We start from the raw sequence: 27,120 nt of genomic DNA, 5'->3' as shown, positions 1-27,120 counted from the left end.
AAGCCATTAGTGAACAACAAAAATCCATTAAATGAACAGCAAAAATCCATTGGGGAGAAATTCATATGATAAAAAGCCATTTGGGAGCAATTAAAAAGCCATTAAGGTGATAAAAAAAAAAAATAAAGTGTAATAAAAAGACATTTAGGTGATAAAAACCCATTGAGGAGCAATAAAAAAACCAATAAAGTGATGAAAAATCCATTGAGTGGTAATTGAAAAAACCATTAAGTCTGCCTATAGTGTCACCTTTTCTATTTACAGGCAATTTTGTTGTCGAAAAAATTGTGAGTAGACACTTCTGTTCATTTCCACCTAAACATTGAGAGGCGAATGCGGTAAATAGTCAAAAAAATTGTTTCGATTTATTCATGTCTCTTGCCACAGTCAATCGACACAAGCTCTTTGGTTGATCTTTGATGACGACAGCCGTTCTGGCGATCATTCAATCTCCCTAATTGTTTGAGATTTACATTACATGTTGATGACCATGACGTTTCTTCAAGAGAGTGATTGGACTCACGTAAGAATTACTCATCATCGTACCTAATCTGAAGAAATCAATTTTCTTTTATATTTTGCTATAATTACAACCGTAAATGATTTTTTTTGTTTTAGAGCGGCCGAACAAGAGATAGCTGCCTTATCACAAATGGCTGAGCAGCTCAAGCACAATAGACCTGAAGGAGTAGCAGAGTCAGTTGACCTGGATAATCTCTTCGCCTTCCTTTCTGATGTTCATCCCAATAATCGTAATCAGATAATTGATGAAATAGGGGAGAAAATGAACGAACTTGTTGAGGATTTGGATGTGGAACTTGAAACAGTCATTCAACAAGAACTGGAAGGATTAGCTCAAGAACAACAACAACCTACACTTCCTAAAATGGGTTTTCCCACTTTGCCAGAGCCAACAGGTCCCCCGCCGCCGCCACCTCCGACAACCTCCCAGACCATTGCAGAACCTCATATAATAATGCCAGAACAGCTAGAAGCAAAAACGGATGAACCTATTTATGAAGCTGTTCTTCCTAGAGAGGAACCTGTATCAGTTTGTGTTTCTCCACCGCCACTTCCTGCTCCACCTAGATTAGTTTCTGAGACTCCTAAACCCACACCTGACGATACCAGATCAAATAGTGCACTGGTGAGTTATTATGAGTTGAAAATTATATTAATTCATTGTTTGATAACTGATCTATGTAACTTAATAAATAAGTAAATAATAATAATGACTCGTACAAGCCAATTAGCCTGATGTACTCCTTCTCGACCACCAAGCAAGACGATATTTGTTGTGGAGTTTTCAGCTCCTATCGAGACGAATATTGTCCGAAAAGAGGAGTTGAAACGGATAAAATATCGAGATTTTCTCTTCGAACTCCGCAGACTCTATCCAGACCACTCTGTCAAGATGGTTGTTCAGATAATTGGAGTCCTTGGTGGAATGACTCCCTCTCTACTCTCAAATCTTAAAATCATACTGGTCTGCCGCACTAAGGCAGAAATCTTAACCGGACAGATACAGAAAGCTGTCATTCTTGGCTTACTGCGCTTGCTCAGGGCACATGATTCTCGGACCCAATGATCACTTACCCCACGGTGTGGGGAGTGGTCGTTGGTTGATAATGCTGGCGTGCCCTCCCGAATGTATCGGGGCTTTGGGGGATAGGGCCTGACCAGCGCATACTTCGGTATAAAAAAAAGTAATAAATAAGCTTATTATCATAAATGCACACTTGTTGAGCAAGGCTTGAAAAGTAGCTATCATCAAAACACATGAAGAAGTAGAAAGTCAAAAATCTTCTGCAGAATAATAAACTAACTGTTTTGATTGGCTTCCAGGTTTTGCCGTGTTCTTCTTCTGCGGCAGTCATCTTCAGTGCATGGGCAAAGTACTCTTCTTGAGTTCCTTTACTTTCATACAAAAAAGTGTCGCTGAATATTGTTAAATAGGTTTCTCTCATTATAAAAAAAAGAAGAGTAATATTGTGATTGAGACGAGAAGCATAGCTCACTTGTAACATAATATTTTCCTTGTACTTTCTCTTTACGAGGCAAACTGTCTCTAAAATGAAAAGGCAAGCTCATGATAGTTAATACTGTACTGAAAAAAGAAGTATTCAGGAATCTCGAACTCGAGCCTTGCACATATATCTCAAAGCGGTTTTTTGAACAATGAGAACGGGTTTATTGATATTTGAGAATTGCCTCCTTAACACAGGTATGATTCACAAAGGGTGAAGTAGGCATTCCTTATTGAATGAATTGGATATAGGGCAAAACAGCCATTTTATACAATCGACTGGTCATCTATGATAAATTAAATTTATTGTTAATATGGAGTTCTGAGAATTTATTCACTCAGAAAGATTGTCAATTCATCTTCTATAGAAACATTAGCCAAGTCATTATTATACAATAAAAATAAGTAAAGGGCCATACACAGATTCTTGAGGTTACCCATTAAATTTTCATGTATTACAAGACAGGCTGATTGTCTTAGAATTCCCAAACCAAACACGGCACTGATACAAAAATTTTGTGATTAACAGCAGTCTGAAAATATTCAGAGTAGGTGAAAGTTATGACATGTTGGAAAAAACTTAAATATTATTCAGTTGATAGGGTTTGTTATACACTATCTCTCCTTCTGTCTTCATCTCTATCAATAATCCGAAAGTACTTTTATCCATACCATTTATTAAGTTATTTTAATTTGCAGTTTGCGTATTGAAGACATTTCCTAATTTTACATAAAACAGGATGGTTAATCAAAGAAAATATGTTCAATGTTTTCAGTTGCTTAAAAAGTGGATATAGTTCACAATTTGAACAACAGTCCATTAAAATAAAATTATTGTATTTCATATTTCAAATGAGACAAAAAATATTTTAAAAATTGTCATATAATATTTTACAACAATATGCCAATGAATTATTGGCGCGCGCTCGCTATTTTTCAGAATTTGTATTACTTTGTCGGTAACTTCATGGATGTATGGGAGAAAAGATTTTGGCTAGTCAGTCTGTTCATCGGGTAGTTTGGGATGTGGGTTGCTGGGCAGCTTTGAGTTTGTGTAGTTCCTTGGATCTGTTGTGGTTGTCGAAAAAGATGCCGTCGCCATGGGGGGGAGCCTCCCCCCCTGCTTTTTCGACTTGTGAAAAAGTTGGGAAATTTTGGGCCGTGAAGATAGAAAAAAATAATAGTAAAAAAATGAATGAAAATTAAAAAAAAATAAAAATGAGAGAAAAGAAGGGAGAGGTAATAAGAAAAGGGAAAGAACCGGGAGAAGGTTGGGATTTCCCAACATGCATAACTTGGAGATCCCATACTTTGAAATTCTGAGTTGTTTGAAAACTTCAAAAAAGTTTAATTTCTCCCAAGTTAAAGAACAGTCCTGAACAGTCCACAGATTTTGAAGTGACAATTTTACAAAATTCCCAACTTTTCGCTGTTTTTTTGACTTGAAAAAGTTGGGAAATTTCGGGCCGTGAAGATCGAAAAAATAATAGTAGAAAACAATAAGCACAATATTATTTAGATGTTGTTTCCTTTCATTTGTATCGAATATTCCTATTCATGGTGGATATGGTGGAAGACCAAGGACCTTGGTCCAAAGTAGAAAATAATTCCCATTATTATTTTTATAATTACTAAAATTTATTTTTGTTTGTGCATACCCTAATGGGCATAAGCGTTCAGCCAATCTTTGGATAGCTAAGTAAGAAAATATATTATATAGTAGTAACTAAACCCTCGGCTTTCATTTTTTCGAAAGTTGGGAAATTTTGCTGGTGGGGTTTGGAAAATTTGGATCCCCCCCCTGGTAGTATTTCTTTTCGTTACAGCCCTGCATATATACAAGAAGCCACATATGGTACATATGTACGGAGGAACCCGCACATTTGTGGTTAGACAGCAACCAACCTGACTACGTAGGCAGTTATAGCTACCTGCGTGACATCCGGGTCCGAAATATAAATATTATAAATACAGGAGTGTATCTGATATAAATTAAAAAAAGTTGCTTTTACGCAGAATAGTTCTTATCTTCATATTTTGAATTTCATGGAATTATTTTCCAGCCGCTTGACTGCATTAACCTTCCTTGATTTTATATCATTTCTAGAAACGTGGATTCGTTTTCCGATGACATTCCAGGAAAGCTTCCCAAATTTCTTCTAATGCAGTTGTCAGTTGATTGGTCAAATCACCAAGGCCGACATAAAAACTTGGCAAGCTAACTTGGGTGTCACACCAATAGATGGTTCCACTTATGTCTTGTTTGCTTTTACGCTGTTATTTTTATCAATTACTGTTCTTGGTGTTTCACATTTTGTCTTCAATCGAGGATGACCTGCCCGGTACTGACGATGCCCAACAGGCTGAAACAGCTGTCTACCGGTGGCTCTTGAATTGAAATCAAATTGGGAGATCAGAATAGTAATCATCTTCATCTTTTAAATTTCATGGAATTATTCTTCAGCAGCTTGACTGCACCTTTCTTGATTTTATATAATTTCTAGAAACATGTGAATTCGTTTTCAGATAACATTCCAGGAAAGCTTCCTAAATTTCTGCTAATGCAGTTGTCAGTTGGTCAAACCACCAACGCCAACATAAAAACTTGGCAAGCTAACTTGGGTGTCACATCAATAGGTAGTTCCACTTATATCTCACTTGCTTTCATGCAGTTATTTTTATCAAGTACTGTTTTTGGTTTTTCATAGTCTTGTTTCGACTCCATACGCGCAATTTTTGAATGAGGGAACAAAAAAAAGTCGCTTGGGGCTAGATCTGGTGAGTAAGGCGCATGGTCAAGCAGTTCATATCGTAATTAGTGGATTTTTGCCATGGTAACCGCTGAGGTTGGGTTATTATTTGATGATGCGGTAAGTGTTTCATCCCCTAGCGATGGTATGTATGTTTCTGACACCAAATCAAATCAAATTTATTCATCACCGAAGTCCATACAAATGTATAAAAGACACACGTCACATAAACTTATTGGACTAATCATAACAGCACCTCCAAGCTTCAGCAATACAGATGAAATAAGTATATATTAAGAGAACTATTATCAAGTCGTAAGTGAAAGAACAATTGTATGTTTTAAAAGAACTATCATCTGTTCATTAATAAAAAGAAACAATTGTACATTCAAAGAACATTGAAATAGTAGCACATTAATGTTAATATAATATGATAATGAAAATACATTCATAAAAAATTCATTGAAAGAATAAAATATGTTTTCTTCCAAATATTTATGAAGAGCATTCCTGAAATAATTTTGATTTGACATTTCGACACTAAACAGTTCTTTAAAGCATTAACACTCTATATTTTGATAAATATGACAGTATTGCCTTATTGATAGTCTGCAGGAGGGTTGCTGTAAGTTGTTATATTTTTTTGTTAAATTATTTGTGAACGGAGCTATTTGATAACATTGAATCCCCTTGTTATCTTTATATTTATAGTAATTTAGATTACTAGGTAATTATTAGGTCCACCATTGACCTAATAATTTTCTTCTGCATAAGAAACATTTTCATCAATATTAGCTGAATTGTCCCAAAACATCAGACCATATGTTAATAGGGACTGGACAAGTCGATGATAGGCCAGTTTCAATACTTCCAAAGCTGTCTAATTAGAAATATGCAGTGCTTAATTTTCGCACAAGAGCATCACCATGTCATCTTATGGTCCATATCAATTCCAAGAAATTCAATAGTAATCAGTTGTTCATTGCTTTTATTATTGATTTTCATTAAATAACTAACATAATTGTTCATATTTTGCGTTAAAAATGTCATATAAAAGTTTGGATACATTTAGTTCATTATGAAGACACCATTTATAAAATTCGTTTGCGTGTGTTAGTTTCTGAGACCAGTATATTTGTGTCATCAGCATACATAAATATTTAGATAGATCCTTGTGGTACACCAATATTGTTTGTCCTCGATTGTGACTTACTTTGAATCATGACTACTACATGTGTTGTCGACTTTATATACAGTGTGCGGCACCAAAAATGAAATAGATCTGATATCTTCAAGTAACAAATATATCAGTAGTAGTTAAGTAACCAGCGCTAGCTGAAAGATAGCATAGTCGGCTAATGCGGGAGGCAATAAAAAAACACAAATACGCGAACAGTTTCAGTAGCAAAAATAAACACCCAATATGTTACCCAACTACACACCAACATTCGAAATGGAAGCACATCTGACGGAACTAACTATGCAGGAAAAAATTCCATAGTACAACGGCCCTGACAAAAGATACTGAGGTACTAACCTGCAGTCATCTATAATGTTGATACTGATATCACCCGTGATAAAACTTCCTTGTTTGTGAAGGTCATTGGTTCATGTACAGTGAAACATATGACCAATTATCCTTATCAAAGATTTAATGATGTAATCATTGAAGTATTTTATAAACATAGCAACTACACCTTCTTGGTTTGCATAACAGCATTGAATTTGGTGCAATTTCTTTCCTCATTTGTTCCAGGTTTTCAAACTTTGACACTAACATTTTCTTAATCTTAATCTTATAATTATATATATTTACTCTTTTTTACTACAAATTGAAAAAAAAATTCATAATTTCAAAAATTCATCTTTATTTGAGTATAGTACATAAAATAATCATAATCACATTGGCATTCCTGTATAGGATGAAAGTTTGGCATTACTGAATCCAACAATGTAATTGTTTTCTGAACTGTCATGTCATTTATTTCTTCTTCTCCATTTTCATTCAAAATTAGTATTATAACCTATTTTGTGATCACATGTACTGGCCTGGTACAAAATATATATATATATATATATATATATATATATATATATATATATATATATATATATATATATATTATATATAATAGATAGATAGATAGATAGATAAAACGGATACTACAAAAAAGTCAAATGTGATTTATAACATTCCTTGTAACAATTGTAACTTGGATTAAATTGGAACAACATCTAGAATTCTTAATGATAGAATAACTTCACATAAAAGTGATATAAAGCTTAATAAGAAATCATCATTCTAAAGAAACAGGACATAAACCAAATTACTCTAATATCAAAGTTTTACATATAGAAAAAAATATTTCCAAACGCCTTTTTCTTGAAATAGTTGAAATTAATAAGTCTTCTGCTTGTATGAATAAGAAAACGGACAGTGAGAATCTCAGCAGTATATACAGTCAATAACTCTTTCTTTAGAGTCAAAAATTATGAAATCATCATACCCATTGAAAAATGACATTTATGTGAAGGTATGACATTTGTCAAACCCAAAAAAAAATCCTATACGTGTTTAACTTTTTTCGTCAAATTATTATTGTTTTTCACTCATTTTTATTGAAAGTATGATTTGTAATGTTATTCAAAGACGAAAAAATTCACAACTCACTAAATTATAGGCCGTGAAGAAGCTCTCCATTAGAAGCGAAAGCTTGGCAAAGTAGAGCAGAGTTTGATTTTTGACATTTTACTATATATATATATATATATATATATATATATATATATATATATATATAATAATATATATATATATATATATATATATATATATATAGTAAAATGCAACAAATTTTCCTTTGTTTTCAGTATTTTACTATTAATGTGAGTTACAAAAAGGATTTGAAGCTCTATAACTTCTGTTTAATTATCTGCGAGCGCTTTCGACAGCTGGTCGTGTTGTCATCCTCTAGGCCCTACTCTATCTGAACGTGTCATCCTGTTGTGTGTCTTTTTATACGATCCGAACGCGTCATTTCAGGTACTTTAGGTAAACTTGCCTGTATTTGGATTACATCAGGTACTATTCTTTTTGTTGGATCTTCTCTAGGTTTATTGTTTCTAGGAGTGTGTTTTGATTTGTTTGATATATTGAATATTAGGTCTTGTGTTTTGATTTGTACTTGTTCCTCGATAAGTGATTTATGACTGTTAAATTTATGGATGTTTAAGTTTTCCCAAATGTCCATGCGGTTTCCCTTATTGACTTGTTTTTTGAGTTTTATGTTCTCTGGTGTGGGGAAATTATGTTTGTTTTGTATGGCGTGTGTTGCGAGGTTTGATTTATATACTATTGGGTTTATGTATGCCAAACAAAAAATACAGAACAAGGATCAAGCCACCCCAACAGACAAAACAACACAACGATGGACAGCATTTACGTACATAGGAGACCAAACCAAAAAACTAACAAACATCTTCAATCCATTGAACATCAACATCACATACAAGCCAGACACGAAAATAACACAAAAAATTAACAGCTATGAAAAAGAAGAAGACAAAAACCAAAACGGGATATACAGTATACAATGCTCGGACTGCAACAAATTCTGTATCGGCCAAACCAAGAAAAAACTGATCCAAAGGTACGATGAGCACAAAAAGGCATACATAAACCCAATAGTATATGAATCAAACCTCGCAACACACGCCATACAAAACAAACATAATTTCCCCACACCAGAGAACATAAAACTCATAAAACAAGTCAATACGGGAAACTGCATGGACATTTGGGAAAACTTAAACATCCATAAATTTAACAGTCATAAATCACTTATCGAGGAACAAGTACAAATCAAAACACAACAATATATTAAACAAATCAAGACACGCTCCTGGAAACAATAAACCTAGAGAAGATCAAACACAAAGAATAGTACCTGATGTAATCCAAATACAGGCAAGTTTACCTAAAGTACCTGAAGTACCTGTATTGAGGCTTTCGGATCATATAAAAGGACACACAACAGGATGACACGTTCAGATAGAGTAGGGGCTAGAGCAGTGGTCGCCAACCTGTCGATCGCGAGCTACCGGTAGCTCGCGGAGGCAATACTCACAACAATTTTAATTTGAAAAATACAAACTGCAAAAATCAGAGAAGCTTCCGAAAATTCCATATATATATATATATATATATATATATATATATATATATATATATATATATATATATAGATATAGAGAGAGAGAGAGAGAGAGAGAGAGAGAGAAAGGTTAATGCAGTCAAGCTGCAGTTAACAACAAGTAACTAGATGCCTATGAGAGTGTAGAAATAAGTAAACACAATAATATCATGAATAATGATGACGGACTTATACCAAAGAGCATACTATATAGCTTGTTAAAATGATATTGTTGGGTTTACTGATTACTACATAAGGACACATTGCAAAAATAAATTTAGATAGGCAATATTGTGAAATTAATTTTTATATAGCTGAAAATTATAGTAGCAACTTTGATTTTTCAAATGGAATACTCTGTATATAATATTATTTTTGGAATCTCCAACAATTGCCCGACAACTTTTCTTGATATTTCCCTATACCTATCTGTTACCTATCTGTTGAATTTTGGTGAATTTATAATCATGCATTTTATGTCTTCGCAAGATTCTTTGAACCGATGAATATTTTATACCCAAATCTTCTTCAGCACTTCTTATCGATGACTCGGAAAATGCGTGAAAATATGCTAAGACATTAATCTGGTTGTCTTCGAAAGTTACGGGTCGAGGCAAGTTTCTTGGTGCTTTTTTAAAGTTTATCCAAACATATTGAAATTGTTCTGAATTCGTATAAATTTCTTGAGGTTCATTGGCGGTAGATTCGGATACATTTCATTGAACTTTCTACATGTTCTGCTGATAATTTTGTCACACTGTCCAAAAATAATAAACAAATTCATAAGAACTTCGTTTGAATAGTTTTGTTCCATCGTTTTGAAGGTATTTGCAACTTCTGAAGTGACGAAAATGTCGATATTATTAGGAGAATGTCACAACGCTACTGTCAAATAGTAATCATGGCCTGCTTACCAAATACCGAATGGAAATACCATTCTGAAGGGACATTTTCACAAATAAATGTTCATAAGTCCGAAACTTGACTACTTAGGTATAGGTATGATATACATAGAAAGAAAGCAAATTTCAGCAGCTTTCCGAATTTTCAATAATATACAGGGTGTTCCATTTAAAATAATCAAATTTCAGCAACTTTTTCAAGCAAACGAAAAAACTGTATTTTTTACCACCCTGTATTGAAGTAACGGAGATTAGGCTGACGTGTGGGAAGTGTCCAAGTATCACCTAACTCCAAACCAAGTTTCGATATCATAGTACTTCTTAACTAAAAGATATCGGCATTTTTAGAAGTCATGATTTTCGAAGAAAAAATTGAAATTAATTTTTATTTCGAAAACGGTAACAGATAGGTATAGGGAAATATCAAGAAAAGTTGTGGGGCAATTGTTGGAGATTCCAAAAATAATATTGTATACAGAGTGTTCCATTTGAAAAATCAAAGTTGCTACTGCTTTCTAATAGAAGCGGCAACACCGCATTGTCGAAAATATTTTAGTTGGCTAGAGAATGTCCGAATATGCCCTCCATTAAATTTTCAAAGTGATCCGTTGTCTGGTTCACCAGAAACGTCTAATGTGCCATCCACCGTGAATCAGCCTGTATATAGAATAGAGTGTGGCGAATGCTCTGCAGTATATACAGGCCAAACTTGCTGGAAGCCATGGAAATCAAAAAATCAATTAAGAATCAGAAATATACCTCTAAATGAGCAACTCGATTTATTTAGGTCTCCTCTATTGAATTTATAAGTTTAACAACCCCTAGAATTTTCAGTGGCGAATTTTAAAGTTGGCATCATGGTTCGCCCAACTACCTGTTTATCAAATACCTGACCTTACTCTTGATAAAACCAAGTTTTCAAACTTCACATCTCAGTTTTATACTTGATAATGGGGTCAAACTCGAAACCGGTCGTATAAATAAAATCAACAAGTGGTAATTAGACAAAGGTGTTTTTATTCATTTCATTAAAGTGATCATGAATTACCACAAAATAAACAAGTCATCAATCACACATATTTGTACTATACATGATATAAAATTTCGTGATTTTTAACATAACATAACTAATGCTACATGTAGGGAAGAAAATAGTAGGTACTGATCAAATCGATAAAATGTTATCTTAGTAGATTTTTGAAAATAAAAAATGCCACATAGTCTGTCAATGAAAGGACTATAATTTGTATAGAACGGGAAGGACGGCATACTGAATGATGAATTCGGGTTCTTTAAAAGATTATTGAGAAAAATCAAGGAATGTTATGATGTTTTGTTGTGAATTTGATATTAGTTATTTTGGTTTAATGTTTGGTTTTATGAAAAGAACTCAAGAAGCGTTATTATTTGCTCGATAACTATATCTAACAGTTCGCATCTAAGGTCACACTGTGGGTGTAAACTGCATTAAAATATTTCGAACTCATCTGTAGTTAATGGGATACAAATCTGCTAAAAAAGAATACGAGTATAATAAGAATGAAGAGAAATACATTTATTCTATTACTGACATATTAACGTTTATACATTGAAAATCCGAATCAGTTTGGAATGAAATGAAACTAGAAAGTAAGGATACAAAATTGTAGGTTTATTGCTGCGAGTCAAAAAAAAATACAAAATTAGAAGAGTAAATAAATTCTTTGCAGGTCGTGGAACTTTTGGAATTGGGGTAGGATCACTTAGGAAAATCCATATAATACGTTTTATTCAACATTCAGCGACTACACAGCTTAATTGTAAACACAGAAAAAATATATCTATCAAAAATAATCTTGTTATATTGAAAATTTTACTCAACGAGGTTAAATATTGACACGGGACATTTTTAAGAAAAAATAGTTTTTTCGGAAAAGTTTTTTGGCTTTCTACTTCTTCATTCTTGGACACAGTTATAATTAAGTTTGGAAACCTGGATAACAAATGAGGAAAAGAAAGATCTACCGAATTCAATGCTGTTATGCAAACCAAAAAAGTGGAGTTGGTATCTTTCTAAAATACTTTAATGAATATAACACCATCAAATCGTTGATAAGGATAGTTGGTCATATATTTTATTGTATGTGAACTAATGACCTACACACAAAAAAGTTTATAATGGGTGATATCAACATATTAGATGATTGCAGGTCACTACCTCAGTATCTTTTTCAGGGCCGTTGTACTGTGGAATTTTTTCATGCATGGTTAACTTCTTCAGAGGTACTTTCATTTCGGATTTTGATAGGGGACTGTTTATGTTGGTGGTAGGTGGTGAATTAGCCTACTATGCTATCCTTCAGCTAGCGCTGAAGATAGCATAGTGATATGATATAAATTGATTTGAAATCCCTGAAAGAATCTGTAAAAAATTAAAAAAAATATCTGAAAAAATAACAAATAGGTATATTAAGCAAAAAAACTGAAATTATAATGAAATAAAAAAAAAGCAACAACCAAAAATAAAAAATGAGCTATTAACACGAGATGAAAATTAAAAAATTATTAACACGAAATTAAAATGTTACTTGTATTTTATTTCATTGTAATTTCAGTTTTTTTGCTTATTATAGTTTTTTAGATAATCTTTTTCAATTTTTTTACAATTCTTTCAGGGATTTCAAATCAATTTATATCATATTAGACAATGGAAGTCCGAACTAATGAAATATACAATTTATATTGACTTCTTCGTGAGCAACATGATTTTTTAAGAAAATTTGAATGACAATTTTAAAAAAATGAGCAGAAGTGTTTCCCCGTTTCAACTAAAAAAAAACTCCAAATTGAATGTAACTGTTATAAGTTTTGATAATGAAATTTAGTATTGGAGTAAATATCACAATACACAGTTTCCAACAATTCACTATCTGTAGGCTTGAAATGTATTTCTGTTGGTTGTCCTTCACGCTCAACACAAACGATGGTTTTTCTGAATACGTTTTTAACGGCTTATAAATTGGGGTTTTATATTTGCGAGTTATGGAACGACCGTTCCCACGGATTGCTGCTCTCACGGAAACATGATCTGCTGACAGCGGTTTTCCAAGAAATCCTTATCTGGACTTGCGTGGCGATATTATCATTTTCAATCATTCTATTTGTAACTCCTGATAGAGAAAGTCGTTTTCAATTGTACATTTATAAAATGAATAATTTTTTAAAAACACAATTCTCCGTTCAAAGTATTCAACTGGCGCAGTCGGTAGAATTTGCGCAGTGCGTTAAAAGTAATTTTTCGCGACTTGGAGTGTTTACTTCTTAAGCACAAATTCGAAAAATTGTGATCCATAGAGGAGTGTACCGGACGGACCAAGAAACGACCCTACTTCTGGAGGCTACAAAGAATCATTAGAGGAGGAACTGGAGACTACAAGATTTTGGACCACCAAAATAACTGTAAGTTCCAAATTTCCTTTTCGCCTTTACTGAACCATCTGCATAAGGATTTCGGTGAAGATAATTTAGGGCAGTTCATTGCGAACAAAATCGGTGTCTATTCTAGACGAGTGATTTAAGAATAAAAAATCAATTTTGTGAATTTTTGTTAAGAAATTTCAATAAATTCGAATCTGAAGTTAATAATACAGAATTCGTTCAAGCCCATAAAGACACTATCCAAAAATTGTACCAATCTATACAACAGACAAACCAACAAACCAAGGAAAAATGTATAGACAAGAAAAATGAAAACCGAGATGAACCCCCCGATTTTTCTGATCAACAAGTAGCATATATCAGGACTAAACCACGACAAAAAGACCGACCCAAATTCAATAAGACTAAAATACTCAAGGAAACAAAAATAAAGCTAAAAACCAACAAAGGAACCTATAACAAAAATATTGCCCGAAAGCCCAAAACTAACAAAAAAACTTTGTTACAGGGAACTGACGAAAATGAGGTTACCAATCCTGACCCTAATACTTCACGTACTTCAAGTACTATGTGACGAAGACATTCAAATCAATACCATTCATAACCCCATTCTTCCCATACAATTAGGCAACGCCAAAATTATCTATAGTAAACATACATTTCTTTACTACATCGATTTGAGTCCAATTATCAATCAATTAAATAACTTGAAAATATATTTAATTGTAATCAAAAATAATTTCAATAAGGAAAATGTTACCAACCCAATTTCCTACCATGGTCTATCCGAAAATATGCTTCAGAGAACTGAATATCTCATTCAAACAACTCAGACAAAACTGGACAACCTTCAACCACATATTCGTGTTAAACGTGGTATGATCAATGGAATCGGCAAAATCAATAAATGGCTTTTCGGAACACTTGACGCTGATGACGGAAAGCGTTACGATCAAACCATTGCAATATTGGAAATAAATCAAGAAAATATAATTCACGAATTGAATCTTCAAACCTCTATCAAAACAATTAATCAATCATTATAATCGAACCATTCGAACGCTCAATTCAAATCAAGAAGCGCTCGAAAACAGCTTGAAAACATTCCAGTTTGCCATTCAAAAAACCATTGTCGATCTCAAAAATTATATCAGTTTTCATGGTGTACTTTCTCAGATCATTTTGGACTGCCAAAATATCATAACATTCATTGACAACCTAGAAGACGCAATTGAATGCTTTGCATAATTCAATTATATCCAGTTCAGATCTGGAAGAAATGATAAAATATTTGAGTCAAATTTACGATGAAAGCGAAATTCCAAAATTCGAAAATATTTTGTCATACTATCAATTCTTTGGCCCACAAGTTATATTTTCGAACACGAAATTGATTTTCTCAATCCATGTTCCAATTATCAGAAACGAAATTTTTATGTTTTATCGCCTGTACCCCATCATCCAAAACGACCATATTTTTGTCCTCGAATATCCCTATTTGGCACGAGCAGCTTCGAAAAATCAATTTGAATCAAACATGTGTCCATTATTGGAGGAAACATATTTCTGTATCGAAGACTACTACCCACAGGACCAGTGCACAACCCAGCTGATTGAAGGCAATATCACAACAAATTGCCAACTCATTCCAATCAACAATAGCCGAACAAATCACCCAAGAGGAAGTGCTGATCATCCCCGTACGAGGAGAAAGAATTTTCTCAAAGTGCAGAGATGATCGATATATCGAAGTTAACATCCCCACACTCGTCAAAATACCCAAATCATGTGAAATCCAAATAACCCACAAGACGTTTTCCAACAAGATGAAAATTCAAAAGGGAAAACCTCTGATTCTGTCAAAAATCCAAATCAACAATGTGGATTTGGACCCGAATGTCTACGAGACGCAAAACTTCTCCAAACTCGCCTAGACGAAATGTACGAGCTCCACAACTTGGCAGGAAAGTTGTCAACAGTGAAAAAGATCGATGTAGTCGATAACACCAACAACACTTTGATTTTCGGAATCATCTTCGGATCGATCATACTGATACTGATTCTGTTCTGTCTGTTCCATATATTATCCAAAACATCAATATCATAAGTCAAAAAATTTCGGCAACTCGGAGTTATCAAAGTTTCAAAATACGGCCCAACTGTCTGATTGTCAAATACTCCGCGCCGAAAGTTTGTTTTAAATGTCAGTCGGTAATGTTTGAAGTAGTATTGATGGTGGCATAAACTAGATGTTCAAAAGGGCCGCATGTAACAGCTGCCGTTTGTTTTTCGTCGCTAGGCAGATGTAATTGAATTTCACCTGTTTCCAAAACCATATAAATACACCAAAATCCGCGAATAAAAGTCTTGTGCAGAACTTCGTAAGATATATATCGTCATGTAGTGAACACCAGTGTCAGTTTCCGGTTACCTAAAACTTAACTCCGGTATTTTAAGTGTGTATATAAAATGTTTTTTCGGTTGAAATCAGAGCGACTATGTTTTAGTGAATACGATTTCAATCATGCCGTCTTCTCAGTTTACCAAACTCAGGATTCGAAAAATTTCCCCTTTCGTAACTGTATATTAAACCGAAAACCACGTGCATAAAACGCGTAAAAAAATGTTTATGCACCTATTCGTTATTAAACTGATTTTCTAGGAACAAGTGAACGCCATTATTAAAAATGAACCTAGTCTCTGGTAAAAAATTACGATATATTGTGGTTTTACCTCCGATTTTGACCCTGGGTATTAATTAGGATGAATTTCACACATTTAGTTTCCGAAATGAAACTGAACTCATATCGATATCAGTAATGAATATTCTTATCTCTTGTGTAACTATGTATGAGCTTTTATTCTATTGTTTATGTATTTTAATTTGTTATTACACCATTCTCCCCTGTTACTTTCAGCAATCCAAATGTAAGTGACTGGCAAATACCATTGGTATATTTATTATTTTCAAATGACTGAATAATTTTCTCAGTGAACTGAATTATTGCCGTTTCTACCGATCTTTCTTTTATATATCCATGTTGAGAAGAACTTAACAGGTTGCACTTTTTCATAAATGTCATGACTCTATCACACATGCCCATCTCAAAAAATTTTGAAGAAGATGGTAAAACGCTTATCGGTCGAAAATTCTCAAATAACTTACAATCTCCTTTCTTATAGATGGGTGTTGTCAAAGCAACTTTCAATTGTTCGGGAAAGATTCCATGTGTAAAAGTGTTGCTAATTATATGGCAAATAATACTAGCAACATTATCAATACATAATTCCATCAAACTAACTGGTATTTTGTCATCACCACAAGTATGTTTGTTTTTAATTTTCTGGGCCAAATTGTTTATTTCATCTTCGGTTACAGGTTACAGGAAACATTGATTGTGAATTATTTGTGAAGTTACAAGTGAATTCAGTTTTATTTAGTTTCTCAAATAGTTCAGGTATAATGTTTAATAAAAATTAATTATATCGATTAGCCGTGTTTGTTGGATTCCCTTCAAATACTGGGTTTGTAGCTTTATATTTACCTACTATATCTTTATGAATACTCTACATACATTTCATTTTATTATCAGATGTTGTGATTTTTTCTTGGTAGAAATCTTCTCTTTTCTTTTTCAACAATTGATTGTACAATTTTTTTGTTGCACTATAAGCTCCTCTTAAATCCGTGTGATATCTTGATATAGTAAGCAAATTATCTAGCCTATTTTTGCATTCTTCAATTTCCTCATCTCTGATGTTCTTCTTTCTTTCTCACTGGTCCCTTTTCCATTGAGGGCAACTTGAATGGCGATAATTATTTGGCACTACTTCAAAATGATGTCATTCCAAGTTCAGCAAATTTATATCCTGATCCAGAAAACCCTCAGGTTCCAGTGAACACGATATGTTTTCAGCAGGATGAAGCACCACCACATTACCAAGTTAATGTCCGGCAATTCCTCGATACATTTCCCAATCGGTGGATAGGGAGGCGAGGATTGATTGAATGGCCAGCGCGATCACCTGATTTCTTTTTTAGCAATGTGTACAAAACTAAACCTTCAGATTTGAAAGACTTTAAAGAACGAATAACGCTTTCGATTAGTTCGGCCATGCCTGATATGTTAAGTAATTTTAAAAGACAGTTCTATTTGAGATTAGGATGTTGCCAAGACGTTCGCGGTGAACATTTTGAACATCTACTTCGTTACATCTTAGTTTTTGAGTGTATTTTATCGAATTTCGGTAACCACATGATTTTAATTATTTTTATTTGTTGCAATGAACTTGAAAGCGATAACATTTTCGAATAGAGAATGAAGAGACCTTTCAAACGATATATTACAAACATATACTTCCCATTTGAAAATTGGGGGTTGTTCCTGTCAATCGAAGGGGGTTAAAGGTAGGGTGGCATTTTTACGTTGAGGAATGTCAAATTATAATTTACATTTGACGTGTTTCGGGAATTTTTTGAAATATTATTGGAATCGCACGTTGAAACGCTAGACTTTGGTTGAACAGACATGTTTTTTCTCAAATGATGTATTTTGAGAAAACACTCTGTTCACACATGGATACCATGTTCTTTTCTGAAATTATGTATTTTGAGACACCCTGTACATATTGAGGAATCGCACGCTGAAACGTTGAATTGTCATGTTTTTTCTTAAATTGTTTATTTCTCCCGCACGTTGGAAGTGTTGAGCTGTCATGTTTTTTTCTTGTTTCCTTCTTAAATGATGTATTTTTCTCACACCTCGTACACATTGACACCATGTTTTTTCTTAAATGATGTATTTTGAAACACCCTGTATACTCCACTGAATATCTGTTACATTGCCGCCATGTTTTTTTATGATTCTTCATTTCTCATTATTATATCACTTTCGCGCTACCAATATTTTCATCAACATTTTTTATTTTTATAATTTCACCACGCTCTCTGAATCTCTCCGATACTCATTCTTCTCTGCTTTCATTCATCACTCTGAATCGTCGATGACAGTCGACGAAACAACCGCCATAAATGGCAACAATTTGCAATCATTTATCAACATCAGGTTGGTGTCAAGGCTACGGACAAAGCCTACCAGCCGATGACCTGGGTTCGATTATTATACCAATAGCTTTTTTTAATTTGATTTTCCTCATGCCGATGACCACTAGGAACACGTGACTGGTGCACCTCATGGGGGCTCAAAGGTGAAGCCCTAAGAAAGCTTGAGGGGTGAGGCGGAGTGCCAAGGGGGTCCACGCTCTTTGAATCCCTCCAATACTAATTCCATCCTTCTCTGCGTCGATTACGTCACACGTTTCTCTCTTCCACTCACTAAAGTATCTCTGAAACATTTATCAACGACGCACGACCTAGAAATGCGCCAGAACCCGCCTAGTTCATCTACTAGAGTTGAAAGTTTGATTCCATATATGGAAAAGGAAATGTTTCGAGAGAAAGTAAGGAATCAAATTTCCAGAAACATGATAACAGATAAACCGAGACATTTAATAAACGACCATAAAAACCAAAATGAACTTATGAAGAGATTGAAAGACGAAGACGTCTTTCAATTGTAAGCCGATAAAGGTAACAAAGTAGTAATTCTGGGTAAATCGGACTACTACGAAAGGGTCAATACTCTCATCACTAATGGACCGAATGCAAAAATTGTCCAGGAACCCGTTACCAAAGATGATTGCCGAAGTAAAAAAGACGTCCTCAAGAAATACGACAACATACTTACCCTCAACTGAAACGAAACTTACACGTTTCCACGTGTCAAAACTATATTGCCTCCCAAAAATTCACAAACCGGAAAAATCAATGCGCTCCATTGTATCCGCTATTGGATCTCCTACCAAATAGGAAATTGGCTCACTAAGGAATTCAAAGGCTTGCTTGCCTATTGCGGAACCAGGTTTCAGTATCAAAAGCTCCTTAGAGTTCATACAACATACAAAAAACATCGTGCTCCAAGGAGGTGATATTTTGGTTTTCTTTGATGTTAGTCCTTTATTTCCTAGCGTCCCAATTCCACAGACCATTTAGGAAGTATACAAAGCACTTACAGGTATATTCCTGACATTTCACATCACTGGACAGCACAAACGTGCTAGGCTGAATTTTCTACAGGAAATAGCAGTTAGTAACACTACCAATTATCGCCATGCAGCCAGAGTTTTCTATTCATGGCTAAACGGAGGACACCCGATGTCGGATTGGTTTGTCAAGGGGCGGGCCGTTATTGTCCCCAAAATCAGAGTTTCGTTTAAGAGCATCTTATACACACACGAATATTCACCGTAATTGACTGAGTATTCGAACGGATATATGAGCAGAGAGGGTCGAAGAGCTCTGAATGCGAAGAGAATCTGCTCATCGATACATGTGTAACGCAGGACTCGATACAGTATAAGCATAACTTCTTTATGACCTGGATGAGCTCATCTCTCTATGATCGCAAGAGGTTATTCTGCATGTGTTCAGATGCCTTGCGGTACTCGACAAAATGGTGAGATACCTTGAACAACTGATCGGGTGGACTCGCCTCGCTATGAAATCTGGTGAGGCTGTAGTCCCCCAAACAGAGTGGGTTACTTTCAGAAGGAATTTTCACAGGGCGATTTCCTCAGTCCCCTATTATTGCATCTCACTACTGCCATTATTTTTGCGAATTTCATTAGTTCGTAATTCCATTGTCTAATATAATATGCTTTGAATTCCCTGAAAGAACAAATAAAATTGGAAATTAAAAATTAATGGCTGAAAATTACAATTATATTAAGCAAAAAATCCTGAAATGAAAATTAAGCGAAAAATTGAACAAGTAAAATGAAATAAAAATCAAAAGATTTCAAGCAAAGTTACTTCAAGTTTCAATTGATAGTATCTATAATCGTTTTCGAGTGATGACTGTGCTTAGAAATACTCGAAGGTATACCTCTGGAACACCGAAAACCATATTTCATCAGTTCGGACTTCCATTGATTTGAAATTCCTGACAAAGTATTAATGGGATTAACCGAAAATAACAATTTTATTTGAACAAAAAAATTTAAATTACAAAGAAATAACATAAAACCAAACAACAATCAAAAAATAAAAATTGAAATATTAATAAAAGCTGAAAATTAAAAATTATCATTAACAAAAAATGAAAAATAAAAATTGAAATGTTTCAAACCAAGGTATGTCACGATATTTCGATTGTTAGTATCCACAATCGTCTTCGGGTGATAACTGAACTTATTCCTCCGAGATCCGACTATTTAGGTCATTCGAGTGCTTTCACCTATCCCCTCTTCTCTCTCTCTCGCTTCATTGGTTTTTAGCGGTAGATGACCGTTAAGCGGTAGTTGGTCGTTTTTCGTTTGATTAGAGGTTTTCATATGTTACGTATCTCTACGCTAGCTTGACTAAATACGTTGTTGGACAACATATACGCGGCTTCTTTGAATTTTCTCCTAAAGCAGTGTTCCTCTTTGTGGATGATTTCAACTTGAGCCCACTTGATATAATGTTGATGAGCCCAAACATGCTCTGCTATTCCGGATTTGCTGGTCTCTCCTCGCTGTAGGTGTTTCTTGTGCTCAGCAATGCGAACTTTCAATGGCCTCTTAGTTTCACCGATGTATGATTCTCCGTACTCGCAGGGTATCCGGTAAATGCAATTCTTGGAATCGCAGTCCGCGTTTGGTGACCTGGTTTTCGTGAGGCTGCTACGGATAGTGTTCCCAGATCTGAAGCAGGTCCTGATGTTATACTTGGACCCAATCCTTCGTATCCTTTCCGATAATCCTCTGATGTAGGGAAGTACAAGTACTGGTTGTGGAGGCTTCTCTTCCTTGTGAAGCTCTTGCTGTTGTCTAGCTAAAGCCTGTTCTACCATCAATCTGGAGTAACCATTCCGTCGAAGGTCGTTTTTGATGTTGCCAAGTTCCCTTTCGAGACCTTCCTTCGTATTACAGAGCCCGAAGGCAATAATAGTAATTTTAGCACGCCCTGTATGCTATGGAGTCGATTTCTTGGTGTTATTTGAATATTTCAAGTTTGTCCAAACTATCATCAAAATATCAACGTTTCATGAATTGAGAGTACTGATGTACTTAATTTCAATTAAGGCTATGTTTTGGACCATATTTAGCACAATTTATTTTTTATCTCGAAAACAGATAGAGATAGGTATAGGACATTATTAACAAAAAAGTATTAAAATACTAGAGCGATTCCAAAAATGTATTAATATACGGGGTGTTCCATTTAAAAAAATAAAGTTGCTAGGACTTTTTGATGGAAGTGGCAACGCCGCAATGCTGAAAATATTTTAGATCGATAGGACAGGTAAGGAAATGTAAGAGGTGAAATTTTCAGAAAAATCATGCATTGCGTTTTCCAGAAACGTCTAACCTACCATCGATCGTGAGTCACGCTGTATGTATTCGAAAGCTGTATTCGGATATTTTTCAAATTTTGTATTCAGTATCCGTATCCGTGGCCAAATTTGTAAGTATCCGAATACCGAATACTTTTTTCGATCTTCGGAAACATTTTATGCAGGCGTATCCTGTCGCGTTTTGTCGGGCATCTTCGAAAACGGTGAAATACAATTTTAGCACTTTGCCACCTCGAAAAATGAGTTATTAGAGTGCCTCGTACAGGCTGATTCACGGTGGATGGCACATTTAGACGTTTCTGGTGAACCAGACAACGGATCACTTTGAAAATTTAATGGAGGGCATATTCGGACATTCTCTAGCCAACTAAAATATTTTCGACAATGCGGTGTTGCCGCTTCTATTAGAAAGCAGTAGCAACTTTGATTTTTCAAATGGAACACTCTGTATACAATATTATTTTTGGAATCTCCAACAATTGCCCCACAACTTTTCTTGATATTTCCCTATACCTATCTGTTACCGTTTTCGAAATAAAAATTAATTTCAATTTTTTTCTTCGAAAATCATGACTTCTAAAAATGCCGATATCTTTTAGTTAAGAAGTACTATGATATCGAAACTTGGTTTGGAGTTAGGTGATACTTGGACACTTCCCACACGTCAGCCTAATCTCCGTTACTTCAATACAGGGTGGTAAAAAAATACAGTTTTTTCGTTTGCTTGAAAAAGTTGCTGAAATTTGATTATTTTAAATGGAACACCCTGTATATTATTGAAAATTCGGAAAGCTGCTGAAATTTGCTTTCTTTCTATGTATATCATACCTATACCTAACTAGTCAAGTTTCGGACTTATGAACATTTATTTGTGAAAATGTCCCTTCAGAATGGTATTTCCATTCGGTATTTGGTAAGCAGGCCATGATTACTATTTGACAGTAGCGTTGTGACATTCTCCTAATAATATCGACATTTTCGTCACTTCAGAAGTTGCAAATACCTTCAAAACGATGGAACAAAACTATTCAAACGAAGTTCTTATGAATTTGTTTATTATTTTTGGACAGTGTGACAAAATTATCAGCAGAACATATAGAAAGTTCAATGAAATGTATCCGAATCTACCGCCAATGAACCTCAAGAAATTTATACGAATTCAGAACAATTTCAATATGTTTGGATAAACTTTAAAAAAAGCACCAAGAAACTTGAAATTGGAAATATTGATATGAATAATTATAAAAAAGTAAAACAATCATGTGGAATATTTCAAAATATGTTCGAATCGCTGGCCGTTCACTTCCAAGCACTTTAAAATGCGGGTGTTGACTGCTTTCGTGGTGGCAGATCTGATTTCATTGGGAGCCAAATCTTCAAATGTTTGGGCAATCCTTTCTAACAATTCATCTCTCGAACGCACGGGTATTTTGTAAACTTTTTCTTTAAACATTCCCCACAAATAAAAATCTAATGGATTAAGATCGGGTGATCTCGCTGGCCAATTCCATGGTCCCAAGCGCCTCATCCACCGATCGTCAAATAGTCTATCCAGTTCTGCGCTCACTTCTCTTGTGCAAAGTGCAGGAGCTCCGTCTAGTTGGTACCAACAGTTTCGATAATCTTCGAGTGGCAGATTATCCACGAAACTGTCTACAGTATTCTCCAAAATATTCAGGTAGCTTCTGGACTCCTCGTATATCACGTACCTCAATTTGTTGCCCATCAACATGCAGAAGACATTAAAACTAAATTTTTCTTGAAATCCGGCTTCTTTTGTGACGTGAGGATTTTCACTGGACCAATAATGACGATTTTTTCTATTGAAAATCCCTTCTCTCGAAAATTTCGATTCATCAGTCCAAATAATTTCATTTAAAAAAAGTGTCAACAACATTTCACAAAATTCTACTCTCTGTTGAGGATCTTGAGGCTTCATTGCTTGAATTTTGGTGAATTATTAATCATGCATTTTATGTCTTCGCAAGATTCTTTGAACCGATGAATATTTTATACCCAAATCTTCTTCAGCACTTCTTATCGATGACTCGGAAAATGCGTGAAAATATGCTAAGACATTAATCTGGTTGTCTTCGAAAGTTACGGGTCGAGGCAAGTTTCTTGGTGCTTTTAAAGTTGATCCAAATGTATTGAAATTGTTCTGAATTCGTATAAATTTCTTGAGGTTCATTGGCGGTAGATTCGGATACATTTCATTGAACTTTCTACATGTTCTGCTGATAATTTTGTCACACTGTCCAAAAATAATGAACAAATTCATAAGAACTTCGTTTGAATAGTTTTGTTCCATCGTTTTGAAGGTATTTGCAACTTCTGAAGTGACGAAAATGTCGATATTATTAGGAGAATGTCACAACGCTACTGTCAAATAGTAATCATGGCCTGCTTACCAAATACCGAATGGAAATACCATTCTGAAGGGACATTTTCACAAATAAATGTTCATAAGTCCGAAACTTGACTAGTTAGGTATAGGTATGATATACATAGAAAGAAAGCAAATTTCAGCAGCTTTCCGAATTTTCAATAATATACAGGGTGTTCCATTTAAAATAATCAAATTTCAGCAACTTTTTCAAGCAAACGAAAAAACTGTATTTTTTTACCACCCTGTATTGAAGTAACGGAGATTAGGCTGACGTGTGGGAAGTGTCCAAGTATCACCTAACTCCAAACCAAGTTTCGATATCATAGTACTTCTTAACTAAAAGATATCGGCATTTTTAGAAGTCATGATTTTCGAAGAAAAAAATTGAAATTAATTTTTATTTCGAAAACGGTAACAGATAGGTATAGGGAAATATCAAGAAAAGTTGTGGGGCAATTGTTGGAGATTCCAAAAATAATATTGTATACAGAGTGTTCCATTTGAAAAATCAAAGTTGCTACTGCTTTCTAATAGAAGCGGCAACACCGCATTGTCGAAAATATTTTAGTTGGCTAGAGAATGTCCGAATATGCCCTCCATTAAATTTTCAAAGTGATCCGTTGTCTGGTTCACCAGAAACGTCTAATGTGCCATCCACCGTGAATCAGCTTGTACGAGGCACTCTAATAACTCATTTTTCGAGGTGGCAAAGTGCTAAAATTGTATTTCACCGTTTTCGAAGATGCCCGACAAAACGCGACAGGATACGCCTGCATAAAATGTTTCCGAAGATCGAAAAAAGTATTCGGTATTCGGATACTTACAAATTTGGCCACGGATACGGATACTGAATACAAAATTTGAAAAATATCCGAATACAGCTTTCGAATACATACAGCGTGACTCACGATCGATGGTAGGTTAGACGTTTCTGGAAAACGCAATGCATGATTTTTCTGAAAATTTCACCTCTCACATTTCCTTACCTGTCCTATCGATCTAAAATATTTTCAGCATTGCGGCGTTGCCACTTCCATCAAAAAGTCCTAGCAACTTTATTTTTTTAAATGGAACACCCCGTATATTAATACATTTTTGGAATCGCTCTAGTATTTTAATACTTTTTTGTTAATAATGTCCTATACCTATCTCTATCTGTTTTCGAGATAAAAAATAAATTGTGCTAAATATGGTCCAAAACATAGCCTTAATTGAAATTAAGTACATCAGTACTCTCAATTCATGAAACGTTGATATTTTGATGATAGTTTGGACAAACTTGAAATATTCAAATAACACCAAGAAATCGACTCCATAGCATACAGGGCGTGCTAAAATTACTATTATTGCCTTCGGGCTCTGTAATACGAAGGAAGGTCTCGAAAGGGAACTTGGCAACATCAAAAACGACCTTCGACGGAATGGTTACTCCAGATTGATGGTAGAACAGGCTTTAGCTAGACAACAGCAAGAGCTTCACAAGGAAGAGAAGCCTCCACAACCAGTACTTGTACTTCCCTACATCAGAGGATTATCGGAAAGGATACGAAGGATTGGGTCCAAGTATAACATCAGGACCTGCTTCAGATCTGGGAACACTATCCGTAGCAGCCTCACGGACTGCGATTCCAAGAATTGCATTTACCGGATACCCTGCGAGTACGGAGAATCATACATCGGTGAAACTAAGAGGCCATTGAAAGTTCGCATTGCTGAGCACAAGAAACACCTACAGCGAGGAGAGACCAGCAAATCCGGAATAGCAGAGCATGTTTGGGCTCATCAACATTATATCAAGTGGGCTCAAGTTGAAATCATCCACAAAGAGGAACACTGCTTTAGGAGAAAATTCAAAGAAGCCGCGTATATGTTGTCCAACAACGTATTTAGTCAAGCTAGCGTAGAGATACGTAACATATGAAAACCTCTAATCAAACGAAAAACGACCAACTACCGCTTAACGGTCATCTACCGCTAAAAACCATTGAAGCGGAGAGAGAGAAGAGGGGATAGGTGAAAGCACTCGAATGACCTAAATAGTCGGATCTCGGAGGAATAAGTTCAGTTATCACCCGAAGACGATTGTGGATACTAACAATCGAAATATCGTGACATACCTTGGTTTGAAACATTTCAATTTTTATTTTTCATTTTTTGTTAATGATAATTTTTAATTTTCAGCTTTTATTAATATTTCAATTTTTATTTTTTGATTGTTGTTTGGTTTTATGTTATTTCTTTGTAATTTAAATTTTTTTGTTCAAATAAAATTGTTATTTTCGGTTAATCCCATTAATACTTTGTCAGGAATTTCAAATCAATGGAAGTCCGAACTGATGAAATATGGTTTTCGGTGTTCCAGAGTTATACCTTCGAGTATTTCTAAGCACAGTCATCACTCGAAAACGATTATAGATACTATCAATTGAAACTTGAAGTAACTTTGCTTGAAATCTTTTGATTTTTATTTCATTTTACTTTTCAATTTTTCGCTTAATTTTCATTTCAGGATTTTTTGCTTAATATAATTGTAATTTTCAGCCATTAATTTTTAATTTCCAATTTTATTTGTTCTTTCAGGGAATTCAAAGCATATTATATTAGACAATGGAATTACGAACTAATGAAATTCGCAAAAATAATGGCAGTAGTGAGATGCAATAATAGGGGACTGAGGAAATCGCCCTGTGAAAATTCCTTCTGAAAGTAACCCACTCTGTTTGGGGGACTACAGCCTCACCAGATTTCATAGCGAGGCGAGTCCACCCGATCAGTTGTTCAAGGTATCTCACCATTTTGTCGAGTACCGCAAGGCATCTGAACACATGCAGAATAACCTCTTGCGATCATAGACAGATGAGCTCATCCAGGTCATAAAGAAGTTATGCTCATACTGTATCGAGTCCTGCGTTACACATGTATCGATGAGCAGATTCTCTTCGCATTCAGAGCTCTTCGGCCCTCTCTACTCATATATCCGTTCGAATACTCAGTCAATTACGGTGAATATTCGTGTGTGTATAAGATGCTCTTAAACGAAACTCTGA

At 34.8% G+C, this 27,120-nt stretch overlaps 1 protein-coding gene across 1 annotated transcript in view; it reads left to right on the top strand.

The window, feature by feature from the left end:
- Nucleotides 1-27,120, top strand: part of Myo81F (unconventional myosin 81F) — a 359,268-nt gene that overhangs the window by 167,078 nt on the left and 165,070 nt on the right. The window contains exon 11 of the mRNA XM_074185988.1: nt 619-1,147. Coding sequence (XP_074042089.1) covers nt 619-1,147 — 529 coding nt within the window. The remainder of the gene's footprint in view (nt 1-618; nt 1,148-27,120) is intronic.

The sequence above is a fragment of the Leptinotarsa decemlineata genome, unplaced genomic scaffold (genome assembly GCF_025532065.1).
Source record: "Leptinotarsa decemlineata unplaced genomic scaffold, Ldec_3_MD MMD2_tig00078422_RagTag_RagTag, whole genome shotgun sequence".
NCBI lineage: Eukaryota > Metazoa > Arthropoda > Insecta > Coleoptera > Chrysomelidae > Leptinotarsa > Leptinotarsa decemlineata.
This window is presented reverse-complemented; position numbering and strand designations above follow the sequence as displayed.